General features: G+C 49.1%; 1 protein-coding gene across 1 annotated transcript in view; it reads right to left on the bottom strand.

Moving 5' to 3' along the window:
- Window positions 1-2,040: 2,040 nt before the first annotated feature.
- SH3GLB2 (SH3-domain GRB2-like endophilin B2) overlaps window positions 2,041-11,968 on the bottom strand; it is a gene marked incomplete at its 5' end in the record, with an annotated part of 18,309 nt that continues 8,381 nt past the window's right edge. The window contains 5 exons of the mRNA XM_010289273.1: window positions 2,041-3,525; window positions 4,201-4,465; window positions 5,600-5,700; window positions 6,220-6,309; window positions 9,242-9,265. Of these exons, the coding sequence (XP_010287575.1) occupies window positions 3,418-3,525; window positions 4,201-4,465; window positions 5,600-5,700; window positions 6,220-6,309; window positions 9,242-9,265 (588 nt within the window). The remainder of the gene's footprint in view (window positions 3,526-4,200; window positions 4,466-5,599; window positions 5,701-6,219; window positions 6,310-9,241; window positions 9,266-11,968) is intronic.

The following is an 11,968-nucleotide window of genomic DNA, read 5'->3' as shown; positions in this document are numbered from 1 at the left end:
TGCAGGTTCAAGCTAGAAGACAGATGCTGTCTACAGTGAAGCTGCATCGTGCTGTTGTAGCGCTCTCAAGTAGATCAACAAACTCCTTAAGGTCCCAAGGTTCAACGTGTGATGGAGACAGTAAGAGAAGGTCAGTGATTATTGCTTAAAATAAAGCCTGAAATGGGAAATCTAGATGGACTTTCCTAAGGTAAGAAATCAAATTTCAGTGTAGCTATGAGCTAGTAACTTGCCAATTCTTTCCTAAAGAGACACTTGATTGCTTTACCAGTCAGCCTTTTTAATCTTAATGGTTTTAAAAGACTAGAGCAAGAAAATCAGATTATGTTGCTTTGAGGTGGTTTTGGTTTGGTTTTTTTTTTTTGGTTTTTTTTTTTTTTTTCACTCCTTGTAAGCTTTAAGTGATGGTGATGTTTTAGCACACTTGTTTGATCTAGTTTTACTTGCCGTGGAGGCTTTGGAGAGTTTTGAACTAGCTGGATGGAGCAAAATGGTCTTAAAGTAGAAGGGAGAGGGGCTTGACTACCTTCCACAAACTCAGGTGAGCTGCTCTGAGAGTGAGGGGAGGTGGATCGTGTTTAGATGGGGTCACCTGTAACCGTCACCCCTCTGCCACAGGGGCACTGTGAGTGTGAACATGGATTTGAAGGTGAAGAACTGTGCAGAGAAGGTAGCAAATTGTGCCAGGTAGCACAATTTACTTCCACAGGGAGTGGAAGTAAAGCCAGAATCTGGTACATCTAGGCAAGTTCAGTAGTGCTCAGGGCTGCTGTGTGACAGCTCTGGTAGGTATCTCTACTTCTGTTACAGCTTCTGAAGTTACATGCAGTGTGCTAATCACTTTATTAGCGTTCAACAAGAATGGATAGAATGAGAATTTAGGGAGAAGCAATACATTCTTTTAGATATTTACTCAAGCACTGGAGTGAGAGTTTATACAGGTAGGAGTCCTGGGTGCCAGACAGCAAAGAATGGTGGATGCTGTTGGTTACATCTCTGTTTTAGAGCTAGAGCTTCACTTCAGACAGCAGCATTTCAGCCCTGGATTGTACCGTTACCTGCCCCTCGGCCACAGAGGGGCCTAGAACAGCCTCCAGCCAAGGGTGGCTCAGCCTGGCGCCTGCTAGTAAGCAGCACGAGAGCGTAATCTTTCTGTAGAGAGCTGGTTAGAAGTAGCACTAGATTTTGCATGTGCTCTTTTCTAATGCAGAAGGAAGGGAGTGCTGGCACCAGGAACAGGCTTCCTTCTGGCTGTTTGGAGAGAAGAGTCACCATTTTTTGCATCAAGCTGCTGCTGGTTTTGATAAAGCTGTTCTTCTCCTCCTTTAATGCACCAGGGAGAGGAGTAACAGGGAAACAGGGATGTGTCTGGCCTGAGGGAGAGGTATACATACTGGAAGCCGGAAGGGGAAGAGGCAGGGGGAAATCTACAAAAGGGTAGAATGGTGGTAGTGTTAGTCATGGCAATTGTAAAACTAACTAAAGCAGCAACATAATTTGATTTCCCCATTCCCTTTCATTTGAGTTTAACTAGAAAAACTGAGGGCTATTGAAATGCTGCAGAGCATTTCAACAGCTGCTTTTCCCAGGAGTTCTTTCCATCCCAAGATGAGCGCTAGGGACAAGGCTTTAGGATTTTAGATTAGCAGCAGATCTAGTTTCCATAACAACAACAAAAAGTCTGTTAGATCTAGAACAGCATTTCCAGTCTCCCAGCTGCTAAAATCATATTGCTGCTCTATTTTTGCTTCAGGTTAAGGAGGAGCTCTTGTTTCTTAGAGTTTCTGAATCTGTAGTACAGCTGAGATGTGTCATCTGGGAAAGGAACTGCAAGGCATTAACAACTTAAAGGCCTGTTGAGAGTTTCAGCTGGAAGGATTAGCAGCTTTGTTTTGCTTTTACACCCAGCTTCCAAGACTGGGAGAGCAGAACTGCACAGCTCCCCTGTGAGCTGCCTCCCTGCTTGCCCCTACAAGCCTGCAGTCACCTGGCTGGAGAGCAAGGGCAGCCCTGAACCCACACAAGACACCAAGGCAGGAGGTCAGGCAGTTTGTTTATTGGCAAATAAGTGCTGAAAATCATGAGCCCTACATATACAGGTGCTCAGTGCCCTGTTTGTTACATTGGAGTGGTCACGATACCATTGGGGAAAGTGCAAAAGATCAATAAACAAGCAAAGTTAGTTCTGACATACCAAAGGGAAGGTAGTGAACAGAGAGCTTGGTGCAGGCGAGCTTCTCTTCCATCCAGTTTGAGGGGAAAACTAGTTACCCAGCAGTGGAAGTCCTTTAGGTGAGCTCTGGCTAAAAAGCTCGTTATAGGATTAAAAGGCATACACACCTGAGCACTCCCTTTGAGCTAAACCACCGCATACACCAAGGGTAGCCTGGATTGTTTAGTGCGTGTATGGCCAAGAATAAGCTCATGGTTAGAGATAACAGCAAGCGGCACAATCCCTTACTGTACCAGAATGCACCAAGTCTGTTCACTGCAGAGATGGGAGGGGAAGTATTAGTTCAGTCAGTGATCTCGGGTGAAAATAAAGTCAGGCTAAAACATGCCTGGAACAGACACACTGAAAGAAGAGCCTGGACAATTAATACAGGGAGCAAAGCTTGTAAAAAGGCTTGTAAACTCTTTGCAGTCCAAGAGCAGTTTCTCAGAGGAAATGCAAGCAAGATGCATGGTCCCTTGCACTGAGGTTTGATTTTCAACATACAGGCCCTATGTTATCGGGTTGGTCTTCGCAAAGACTTTTCTGTCCAGCTTCCAAGGACAGCTACTAGATTGAAGCCATCAGGCACCACGACAGTAAGCATGGGTCTTGGAGAGCCTTGCTTTAGTGTTCTCCCACAGGTGAGCAAGGTGGAGGGGTTTAACAGGCTCTTAATTCTTAAATTCAGCTTCCTTCCCTTAAGAGCTAGAACATGTCAGAGGGTTTGTGTGGGACACTTCCCACTGGAATGCTTGATGATTTGACTTGGGCAGTTCTACTGCTGAAGAACAGAGAGGACAGGGGGGCAGACAGGCACTAACCCACGCCAGACACAAGGGAAGTGTAACTTAAACTCTGTGAGCAGCTGCTGAGGCAGACAGCTTGCGGGCCCTGGGAAAGCCACCGCGATAATGATAAAACAGACTAGGGTAGGGTAGAAAGAAAGTAATCAAGGAATCTTGCGCCATCAAGACTAACTTCAAAGCAGGCTGCACTGGTAGTTAACAAATTCAGTCTTGGGTGCCATCAGCCCCTTCCCAAAACCTTACTGTTAACAGTTTTACCACTTCTTTCCCACAATTCCCACAGTAGCAATGGAGTGTCAACCCTGAAGAGAGCAATGGTCTCGGATGAAGAAATCCGCATTAGAAGTGCCAGGAGATGAGGGGTGCATTCTGCTTGTACATTCTTCCTGGAGACATTTAACTTAACAGTTCCAAGTAAGTGACAGGAACTTTCCCTTTCTGGTTCCCTCTTTCCCCTATGAGCCAGTCTGGATCCATGCCTGGCAGGCTGTACACAGTGATCATCTGGGGAGAGGAGACAGCGTTAGACAGGACCTTGTTCTGCGGCAGAGCCAAGAAGTTCGGTCAGGTGGGTATTGAAAGAACAGTAATTCCTGAAGTTCATTTAGGAGGCATCTGTGCCCTTTCCCTGGAGCTATCTGCAGCTTTAATACAAGATCTACAGATACCTGCTCGGTGATGTCTCTGTTGCCTTTTCGTTCTCCACATTGACTTAAGGTATTTTTGCACACAGGGTGGCATGATATCGCTATGTCATCCCTTCTGAATACAACAGTTCAGTTTAGTCAACAAAAGTTTGCAACTTGCCGAATTTCCTTTTTTCTCGGCATGATTAGACCAGGCCTCCAGCCAGTCGCTTTTCCCATTGCTCTCAGATAAGGTAGGTACATTTGAGGGTGACAGTGAAGATGGTAAGTACTGGGGTATTTAGTTAGCTGGGTACAGCTAGACTCCAGTAGGAACAGAAGAGTTATTGGTGTGGTATTCTTAAAATAGCAAATGGCCATGAGCACAAGCTCACTGCAGCTCAGCGGATACTAGTGTCAAGGAAAAGCTGCTATTAGCGATTCCATAAAACAGGGTTTTTAGGGGCAGGAAAAGTAACCTAAGACCTTGCTGAGCATGCAATGGGCTGTCAGGCAGTTATAGCCAAATTCAATGCAAAGTAAAGCAACCAACCTCATCTGCGAGAAGTGCCAGCTCAGTGCTGTCAGCTGCTTCATAATCATAGAGGACTCTGGCCTTCCGTGTCCCACTGGCAGGAGGCTTGACTTCATTTGGGTTCAGTACACTCTCTGCCACGGTATTAGGCACCCCAGCAATCGTGGGCACAACTGGAATAGTAGGCACAGCAGGGAGTGTGGCAGCAGCAACAGCAGGAGGAGAGGTAGCAGCTGGGGGAGGAGATGTGGATTCTGCGTTGCCTACGAATGTGCCTGAAAATCTTACACAGGAGGGAAAAAGCAGAGTTCAGTAAGGCTCTAGTACGAGGAACCAAGAAAGAGCTCTTTCTTTCAGTAGTTACACTGCAGAGATGATGCTCAAGAGTTCCAGCTAACAGCTATAACATACCTATGCTTCCCTTCGAGTGGGGAAATGCACTCAGTTCTCAGGTGCTGAGACTATGCAACAGGTAACAATTGTCTGCTGATTTTGATTCCAGTGTCCGGTTACAGGACCGGCATGTAACTTGCAGAGTACGACACTGAAGTGTGGCACCAGAGAGGGGTCTGGGCAGGTGCTATTCTTGGCTCTGCAGCTGTTTTACTGGGTGCATTGTGCTGTGTCCTTGCCCTGCTCTCACATGGTCTGTGTTATCTGTTTAGCCTGCCGGTTCTTCAGGAAAGGGACAATCATTATTGCTGTTGAACCGGAGGCTCCCAGGCTTTCTGGGCTCACTAGATAGAGACAGTAATAGAGCTTGGTCTCATTTATCTGTAGACACTCCCCTCTGCACTAAGGGACTGCAGCTCTGGCCCTTGCTGGCCTTTGTAGTGAGTCTACAGAGACTTGAGTTTGCTTGACATGGAGAGCTCTCAGAGCCATCCCCGTGCAACATCTTACTTACATTTCTCCTTTGGAGCTGCAAGCATGGAAAAGAATGGAACAGGAGTAGTGAGTGATCACGCAGAGGCAACAGCCCCTCCTGGGTCAGGCCGCCGCGCCGATGTGACAGGTTAACAGACAAAACAGCCCAGCCCACGCCCGTGGGATGTGCAGCCAGCAGCACAGAATTAGTTACTTGCTGCAGCTGAGCACTCTCAGGCTTGCTGCTTGGCAACAGGAATTTGTCTCCCATGCGATTTAACTAATTTAGAGGAAGAATGTTCCAACTCTGATGGCCATCATGCTTTGAGATGAATGTATAAAACCCAGATGAATCCAATGGCAAAGCCTGCTCTAAATGCACTACCACCAGGACTGGTCATCATTTTGTAAGCTCAGAAGCTCTATCAGAGCTCGGAGGGGACTTTAAAACTTCTACCCAACATAATGACCTGGGATGGGGAAGGAGGCCTGAGCTGGGGGTAGCCAGATGAGTAACCCAGAGAGAAGTAAAAGCAGTCTCTTGTCTCACCTGCCCAGTTGCTTCTGCAGGTCCAGCATGTATTGGTAACACTGAGCATAGTAGTTGGTCTGAGACTCCACAAACTCGTGGAGGCAGCGAAGATGATTCACCTGGCGGAGAAGGACGATAAGCTGGTCTGTGAGTTTGGGTGCCAGGCACAGGAACTCTCTTCCTGCAGCTACTACCTACCCCCATGGGAAGCAGACTTGCGCAGGTCAGTATTTAGAAGAGTTACTTGGTTGGCTTGAATACACTAATTCATTAAGTTTGGGAATGTTGCATAGGCCCAAGGGTGATCTCAGAGAAGAGGCTGCTCCTGGCACTCTAGCCATGCCCATGTGGCTAGTCCACAGCTCTAGTGAGGCAAGAACAAGGTTTTTCTGGCTCAGAAGCATTTCAAGGACTGCAGAACTGCAGGTGTCACAGTGGCACCACCTGCACATGCTTTGTTATGTTTTTAGTTTGAACATTCCAGGTTATATGAGGCAGTTGCTGTAGCCTCCAAATTTACGACCTCTTCTACCTCTGCTCCCAGTACAGGGCTCCATCATCCTCTTGGCATTCTTCTAGAAAGGAGCCAAGAGTCTCTTCAGTCCCTGTCACCCCCCCAGTTACCTCGGAAGACTCACGTGTGTGCTGCTGATCCCCTCCAGCAGGAGACGTGTCACCTCTGCCTGTCGATCAAACTCTGTCTGTGTGAGCCTCAGCTCGTGTTCTGCCTGCGAAACAGGATGGGGTATTCAAGACAGCACAAGGCAAGGACCCCACATCTGTCACACCTCCTCCACCAACCCCACTTTTGGCACTGAGACAAGTGTGCTGCTGGCTCAGTAGGATCCCCATGTACCTGTGACACCGAACATCAGGCACCAGACACCCTGGGTTAGGATCCCAGAGTCCTCTGGCTGTATTTCAACTTGAATTCCTGCTTGATCCTACATTGGATCACTGCAGGTCATGGAATGGCAGCTCAAGACTGATGCATCAAACTAGGAAGCTCCTACTCCCACAGGACTAGGACATGAAGATGGAGAGGTTTTGCTAATCTGGAGGTATGTGAAAAGCTAGTCCCAGGCCAGCAGGTCCCTTTAATTGCCTGTTGTAGGACTCCGAGGACTGGACAGCAAATGCTGCTCATCAGTATCTGTCCCCTGCAAAGGTAACACTGGAAACAGGACAGTTCCCATGGTCAGCGTGCCTATGAGTCTGCTGCAAAACACAGTTGTGCAGCTTTGTTAACCCCCTCTCTAAGCCATAGGGAGGTTGTCACGTTCCTAAGTTTCTCTCCAGAAGTGCAACTTCTGCCATCACTTTTTATCATCGCAGAACAAAGGCTGAGGCCAGGGAGCATTTACCAAATTGCTGTTATTCAACTACATCTCTCTGCAGTAGAGATGAACATCCCAATGCAACTTCTACCCAAGGCTCTCCTTTGAGGCTAGTTACTTATTTAGAGCTAGGAATTAAACAATGGTTAATAGAAGGCAGCTATGGAGCAGACATTGGGAATTCAAAGACAGACTGATACTGGACACCCTATTTACTGAACAGACAGAACATCTCTCCCCCACCAGCAAACAGTATTTACACTAGGGCAGTTTTGCAGTACCAGAATACCCGAGTGGATCTTTGCAAAGAGAAGAGCTCGAGAAGTGTGGAGCACCAGTCAGGTGCTCTGGTGCCTGCTCTTCCCTCCCCACTGCCAGAGGGAAAGGGGTGACAAGCAGGCACATCTGTTCTCTCCAGCATGCTTAACACCAAGTGGAACATGCCAGTTCTCACTTAGGATGTGCTGTGACCGACAGCACAGAAGACTGATGTCTACTCAGCTACAGCTTGCTGGAAGGAGAAGAGTACAAGTTCTGTGTCCTCTTCCCCTTCTCCAGGTGGGTGCAGCAATCGGAGGGGTGCCTGCCTCAGTGCAGTGGTTCCTGCACGGCACCAGTTCTGCGACAGAGCTCCTTTTGCTGCTTTGGAAGCGCCTGATTGTTCTGGCACAGGAGCGACTTGTCTGGAACGGACCACAGAGAGCTAATCCAGACAGGCTGATGGTCTCGGAGCAGAGGCCACATCGCTGGTATTTCTGAGTGGGATCACCCCAGGGGAGACCCAGCCTTCTCAGCAGGGCAAGCTGGAGGAGCTGCTGCAGGGCGTTACATCTCTCATCTGGCAACAGCATTACCAGTACTGTTGTACAGCTTGGCTAGAACAGACAAATGCTTTGACTGTCTTTAAATCAGATTTATCTATTTTAAGCTACAACTGATCTATTTTCTTGCATCCTCTGCACAAAAGGGATTATTTAAAGGAGGAGGGGGAACATAACAGGAAATACCAGTGCAATGCCTTACTAAGCACCAAGAGATTTTTGCTCCAGTGAGTTGAGCAGAGACTTCAGTAGCAGCAGAGCTATTTAAAACTTGTGACAGGCAGACCCAGCTCTCTTGGGCCCTGCTTGGGCTTTGACCCACTGCTTCTCCCTGCTAGCTCTGAGCAGTTGCAGGGTGGGCAACTACCATAAAACCAGCACCAGACCGCGACCTGGGAGGCCTCTTCCAGTCTTGTGCTTCTCCAACACACAAAAAACTTTGAAGTTTACTGACATGCCTTGGCCTATACAATCAGGATAGACCAAAGATAGAGCAACAGAGCCTTGCATGCTCATAGCTGACTACAGTCAGCTTATTTGTTTGAGGGACTGGAAGGATTTGAAGTGCAGGATGAGCTGGTTCAAGAACAGCCAGTCTGCTCTGGTGATGCATTTGGAGTAAGGCAGTAACAGGTTGCTATCATGCACAGCATGCAGGAACGTGCCGTTCTGCCTCCTTGCAGTTCAGGCTTCAGACTAACATCTGCTGGGGTATTTGAGGTATGAAAGGCAATGGGATCCCAGAAGGTGTCTCTGGAAGCTCCATACCATGCTGGAGCTCCACACAGAGCTCACCCTGGTCTCTAGTCCACTAGCAGCCCTCCATCCATCTTCATGGATGAGTCACACGCACCTTGGGGAACCCAGAAAATAAAAAAGATCTGGGACTTTGCCTCCATGGATCCACTCAGAAGGGTAAGCGCAGCTCACCCAGACAAAGTCCACGACAGGCTCCAAACTTCCCACCTGCCCTCCTGACAGAGCCATTCCCTCCAGCAGCTGGGCTGTTCACGGGGAAACCCTCTGTCCTTGCTTCAGCTCTGCTCAGAGCTCTTGCTCAGACTCCGCAACAATCAGGCAAGGGGCTACTAGAGGGTTAATGCTGGCACATGCAAAATTGGAGCAGGCAGGGCCTTTGCTGCAGGAGCAGAGCTGAATCACTTCACAGCGCATCACCTCTGCTCCTGCAACACCAGTGCAGGGCGCTCGGAGTTGTCTTTTATCACATACGCATGAACGGACGCCTGGTTTGCCTAGGAGGTCTCTCACACTAGTACAGCCAACTGGCCCATGGGGCAGGCTCTTCCCAAGCCACTGTCAGAGTCACACTGAACCACAGAGCTGCAGGATCAGGACTGGGGCTGACAACAGCAACATCCTGCTGATCCTCCCCTGCATCTGTGCAGGCACTCGAGCAGGAAGGAGTCCACAGCACCCCTCCACCCCCTAAACACCACCAGCACGCCCAGAAGGTTTGAGCACAATTTCAGCTGGGTACTTACTTTTTCCACCTCGTCGCTCCAAAGCTGTAGGGGCCACAGAGCAACAGGAAAGGAGATCAGTGTTGGAGACGTTGAGAAGCACTCGGCATTAACACCAATTGGCAAGGACGCTCCGTGGACACAGCAGGCCATCTCCAGGGACAAGCTAGCCCTTCACCCAGCAGCAGCTGCCAGATTGATGCCCCTTCCCCTCATTCCTGTACCCCTGAGCTCAGTTTCACAATGGGAGAGCAAGTCCCTGCCACCAGAGCCAGCTGCACGCCAGCTCTGCTCCCTGCTAGGGCTGTTACAGCAACTGCATTAAACGGGCTCCAGGAAGAAAAGGATTAAGCAGAGTCCTCTGAACAGCAAGGGTTAGTTTATTGAAGCCTGCAGAGGTTGGTTGAAGGATAGCCCTTCTTGTAGGACTGTGGGGAGGCAAGTGAGCTTCTGGAGCCCATGAATAGGGCCTGGGAACCACTGTGAGCTCAAGCCAGAAGCCAGCATTCCTCACCCACTGGTCTAAAGAGCTCAGGTTAATGGGATCATAATCCAGCCAGTCTGTGCTACCAACAGGCATGTTTAGCTACAGCAAGAAGGAAGCAATGGCTGGATGCTGCCTTCAAGCCAGGCAAAACATCACACTACTCCTTCCTACTCTCCTCACCCACGAGGGCATATTCAGGGCAGCGCAACACTGCCAGCTGCTTGCTGGGATCTGGCTCCAGGACACGAAACAATTGACAAAAGTCACGCACAGCAATGGGAAAGGGAGAGAAGAGGTAGAAAACCACATTGATCCTTCACAGAGGTCCTCAGCTTGGCCTTTCCTCAGCAGACAACTACTCCCTCGGCCCTAGCAACATAAAGAGAAATCACCCTGGATCAACTGTGAGCACACCAGCCTGCCAGCAACACCCCACATCAGTGGGGCCAGGGTTGATGGCCTCTGAGGGCCTCAGCTTCACCCTCTGATGTCACCTTTGCAGACCAGGGAAGTTCACCATAGCACTGCTGAATCTGCACTGCAGGCCCTCTGCTGGGTGCTGTGGTGTCAGAGGGAAAGCACAGTCTGTTTAGACCCAGGGCTTCCCAGGTGAACCTGGTTGAGGTTTGCTCACCAGCAACTGCCCTCAGGTAGGCCATGATAGCCCCAGGTGCAGAGACAACTTCACCAGGCAATATAAGGAGCACCTGCAGGAGCTGCCTGCACTGGTGAAGGGCTGAAGCAGAAGATACTATGCCAGGCTCTGTGGCTTGCTGCCTGCTCTTGTTCCAGCTTTTGCCCTGACCTGCAGCTCAGCTTCTGTTCCATGGTACGTAGCCTGACTGACGTCTCTTCTTACTTGAGCAGTTATTGTAGCTGGTCCCCTTATGATCGCAGGCTGTGCAGTGCTTGGTGTACTGAGGCTGGGTGTTTTCTCTGACCTGTAGGTTGATATTTTGTTATTTTAAGTTAGAAACTGGCTCAAATAAGGCCTGGGCAATTTCAACCATGCGTAGGGACACAAGGTCCTTCCCTTTCTCAGTCTAAGAGCTCCTACTCCAGAAGGCAGATGGTAGAAGATCCTTGTAGGCAGCTGAGAAGCAGGTCCTAGCCTGAACTGCTGCCCTGGCACAAGGCCTCTGCCAGCACACCCTCATGTTTCTGGAGCAAGGTTTACCACAGGGGCAATAGGAAGCTTTCACTCTGGTCTCAGGTCTTCCTACTTAGATGCTGTAGACAGTACTTAAGCCACTTCAGGCCCATTTAATCATTGCAGTACCCATGGAATTTGTAGCCAGATTTGTTTCTCTTCTGCTGGCCTTGCTGTACAATCTCCATCTCTAATTCTATTCTGCTCTAGGGCAGCCCAGCTTTGCACAGATCTAGCCCTGGGCTAAGACACTGTGTGGCTCTAGTCAGAAGCATTTCAGACAGCTCAGGGAGCAGAAGAGGCCATGATCTGCACCTGCCTTCCTCCACCCCAGGTCAAGCCAGAGGAACCCTCTTTAAGGTACTCAATATGTTTTTCTTGGAATCATTCCTAGGAGTACAGCACATGGCAAATAGCAGAGTCTGACAGAAAGGGGTATTTAGGCTTACATAGCCCATGTACACCTTCTTACACAAAAACAAAAGGTCAGTGTGGGAGAGAGGAGAAATGGCTCCTCAGCCTCCAACTCATACAAAACAAGGGAGGTGCTTGTCTCCAGGTGGATCTAATTCCATCTAAGCCTTCCTGTTATGGAAGGGGAAAAAATAAAAACACCATGTTATCCACCTCTCCAAAAAACAACATAAACTTAAAATCCAAATGAGAGCCCTACTGAGGGCATATGGTCCAGGAGAGAGCTGACCTGTTTGCTCACCTGTAAGACAAAGTTGTTACCTGGGCATTAGCAATCCCTCCCTCCAGGAGGGAGCAGAGCTCAGCAGCAAGGTGAACAGCAACCACTACTCTATGCTGTCAGTACACACTAAGACTAAAGTAGCATGAGGACTCTGGCCTGGAAGAAAAGCAGAGCAACAATATGAAGAGCTCCTGCCTTGCTGCAGTGTCTGACCCCTTGGGATGAGTGCTGGGATTAGAGAGCTTGTTGCAAAGCAGTCCTGCCTGCACAAAGCTGGGGAGCAGTCTGGGCTCATGTTTTGCTAATTAGAGATGCCAACTGTTATTCAAGCCACCCCTGCTAGTGCAGCTGGACTTCAACTACCAATCGCAACCTCTGAAATAGTTTTGGAAGCCACAAGGACCACTGCTGTCT

Source organism: Phaethon lepturus, unplaced genomic scaffold (assembly GCF_000687285.1).
Source record: "Phaethon lepturus isolate BGI_N335 unplaced genomic scaffold, ASM68728v1 scaffold42666, whole genome shotgun sequence".
NCBI classification, from domain to species: domain Eukaryota; kingdom Metazoa; phylum Chordata; class Aves; order Phaethontiformes; family Phaethontidae; genus Phaethon; species Phaethon lepturus.
Note: the sequence above shows the minus strand (reverse complement) of the source record. Positions and strands in the feature narration are given on the sequence as shown.